General features: G+C 34.5%; 1 protein-coding gene across 1 annotated transcript; it reads left to right on the plus strand.

The window, feature by feature from the left end:
• The first annotated feature begins 614 nt into the window (after positions 1-614).
• Positions 615-1,924, plus strand: LOC119601957. Its single transcript, XM_037953264.1, has one exon. It carries the CDS (start codon positions 653-655, stop codon positions 1,922-1,924), a length of 1,272 nt encoding a protein of 423 aa, XP_037809192.1. The 5' UTR covers positions 615-652.
• The last annotated feature ends 1,391 nt before the right edge of the window (positions 1,925-3,315 follow it).

Below are 3,315 nucleotides of genomic sequence, written 5' to 3' on the forward strand. Positions count from 1 at the left end.
AAACAATAAAGCAACAAAATATGTTTGCAACATTCAAAGCAGATGCACCTCTTTCAAATAAAAACATTTAACAGAGAACAAGATGCAGAAGGCAAAAACATCACGAACATAAGGGGTGTTCTTTCACTTTTAGCAACAGAAACACACACACACACTTTCACAATACACAAGGACAATAAAGGAAAAATCAGGACAGATGTGTGAGTACTATTGGATTGTGTGCAACAATTTAAACCAGAATCCAACTAGATTTATACTTATGAATGTATGTAAGTATGTAGATTCATACCCTGCTTTTGTTTTTCAAATTGGTAAGAAGGATGTTGAGTAAGAGTGTGTGTGTTTGAGGGAATATCAAATTAAACGCTCTGGAAAAAATCTACTTAAAGAGAAACAGATTGTCGCGGCGTACCAGTTTTCGCTTAGACTTTGAAAGTGTTGGAACACTAAATGAAATTTAAACGGCTATAAAAACGGAAAAAATATCTTATTGGAAAAAATACTTATAAACTGAATATAAAGAAGAGAAGGACTAAAAAACAAGTGAAAAGTGTTGTAAAAGAAATTTTTAAAAATTTTAATAAAAACAAAAATATTGAAAAAGTGATTTGATAAACAAACCCAAAACTTAAAGTAAAAACTATAGTTGCGTATGAATATGATTATGGATAGCGGTCATTCACATACCATACAACGGGCATCACCTGTACAGGAGTGCCCACAAGCCAAGGATTTACAAATATCAACTACTCCACCAACACCACCCAATGATGATAGTTATCAGGGAAATACAAATAATCAATTATCACCAAAGACCACCACCACATCACCAACAACTAAAAGCACTTTGAAACGTTCATTTGATGTGGCATTTCTAATGATGCCCGATGAACGTTTAAAAAATAATCAAGTGGAAAAACAAAGACCTCAGCCACAATTCTATCAGCAATTGAATAAACAACCGGAAATAACAGTAAAACAAGATTTGCGACGGTATCCACAAATAATGGTGAAAACTCCACGCATCTATGATGATCCGACGCTGGTAATAAGTTCACCCGAATGGGAAGCAACACCTTTAAGAAGTGCTTTTACCAAGGTTCCCTCACGTTTGGAATCACCCGGCCAGCCCGCTCCTCCTTTGAGTCCAGATCAGCTGAGCTGTTCTTCAATGAGTCCTCCCGTCGCTACAACACCACCACGTTCTGCCAGCGCCAGTAGTAATGACATCATATCTATTGACAGTTTGCCTTCATCACCTACTAGCATGTCGCCGAATATGGTTTATCAAAATTTTCGCCCAGAATATTCACCAAATGGAGCTTTTCATTCGGTCCAGACACTTCAAACGCAAAGACTAAAGCAACAATTGCTCTATCGTCCGAATCTTAGTCAAGAACAACAGTCTTCAGGTCCACCACCACCTTCCAGTCCACCAGAGTTTTTCCCTGTTTATCCAGGATTTCCATTTCCTCATGGAGCTGGTAATGTACCGCATCCATTTGCGGGTATTCCTCATCCGGAATTGCCTAGAATCGTGCAAAATCCTGCTGCTGCCGCCATACTCTCCACCCTGATACCGCCTACTTTGGCCTCAACATTCACACTTACGGCCCAGAATGTATGTGCGAAATGTAATATTAGTTTCCGTATGACTAGTGACCTGGTGTATCATATGCGTTCTCATCACAAAAGTGAAGTAGCGACGGATCCCAATCGGCGTAAACGCGAGGAAAAACTTAAGTGTCCCGTTTGTCAGGAAAGCTTTCGAGAGCGTCATCACTTAACACGCCATATGACGGCCCATCAAGACAAGGAAAGTGACCAGACCAACAGCACCCCCAATAGTTCTTCAAATAATAGTTTTGCCGGCAATAATAGCTCTCGTCATAGTAGTCAACGGCCTGCAGCTTACAACAAATGACTAAGAAATGATTTCAATTATTTTTGAAAATAGAAAATTTTAAGAAATTTTCCATGTTTTTGTTTTAAATTTGTTTTAATTATTTTTTAATTAATTTATTATTTAGTATTTTAACTTAAAATTTTGTGATACTAAATTAATATAGATATTCCATTATATTATTTATTAATTTAGCTCTAAGCCGTGCAATGTTTTAGATTTATATTCATTAATATTTAAGAATTATTACGGAAATATATTCATGTGTACATAACGAATAGATAAAATTAATTAATAATAAAGAAAAATCTGATCTAGTCACTGATAAAATTTAAAATAAAAAATAAACATTTTAAAATAATTAACTTTTTGTACATCTTTTATTCTTTTCACCAAAACAAAAACAATTTACGCTAAACAAAACACCAAGAAAAGCAAGAACAAAATGCACTAAGCAGCACATACCCAAACATACGTTTTTCTCCAATAAGCAATGTTGTTGTTGCTTCTTTGTCAAAGCATGCAAAAAATTGTCTTTTTTTAATTAAATTTTCAGAGGTTGTCTCGGATTTTAGATCATATCTTCTTTATTTATGGACGGATTTTGCTGATTTTAAATAGGATACTCCTCGAAAGCATGTCTGACAGAATTATTGAATACTTGGATTCCGAAGATATCTGGAGTCTTTAGAAAATTAATTTCAACAGACACTCAGATAGATAGATAGACAATCAAGCAGACAGACAGACAGACCTACAGACAGACATATTGATAAACGGAAATGGCTTAATCGACTCCGCTATCTATAAGCATACAGGAAATTCTGGAAATTGCAAACGGAATGACAAACTTATATAGACCCTTCTCACGATGGTGAAGGTTACAAAAAATAAATATGACATACAACGATACAACGCCGATTGTGAATTGTACAAATATTAAATTCAAAATTAAAACAATTACTTAAGAAAATTTCCCATGTTTCCACTCAAAAAACAATTTGCACCACTAAAAACAAGATTCATCGACTCTTATTAACAAAGTTGTCTCTATTCCTCAATAACTTTGTGAAATAAATGCAATTTTTGTTACGCTCCATAATTGAAATTTGTCAAGGCTCATTTGCAGAGAATGTGAAAGTTTTTTTTTTTGGTAGAGCTACATCCAACACTGATTGGTTATTTAGCAACCCCATATATGAATATATTTTGTTAAAAAATTTGTTACACTCTGTTAAAATTTGTTACGCTAAACTATTAAACGATAACTAAACCACATCAATAACGCCAAGTCCCTGCAAATGTATCATGGGAAAATTTAAAAAGTAGACAAGTTAATAAGTAACCGAGATGGTGGGAACAAGTCATTCATATTAGTTACGACAACAAGATTACGGCTTTTATTTTTAAAT

This window comes from Lucilia sericata, unplaced genomic scaffold, assembly GCF_015586225.1.
Source record: "Lucilia sericata isolate MDLA Ls3-8-SP2 unplaced genomic scaffold, ASM1558622v1 Contig000201F_arrow, whole genome shotgun sequence".
Taxonomy (NCBI): domain Eukaryota; kingdom Metazoa; phylum Arthropoda; class Insecta; order Diptera; family Calliphoridae; genus Lucilia; species Lucilia sericata.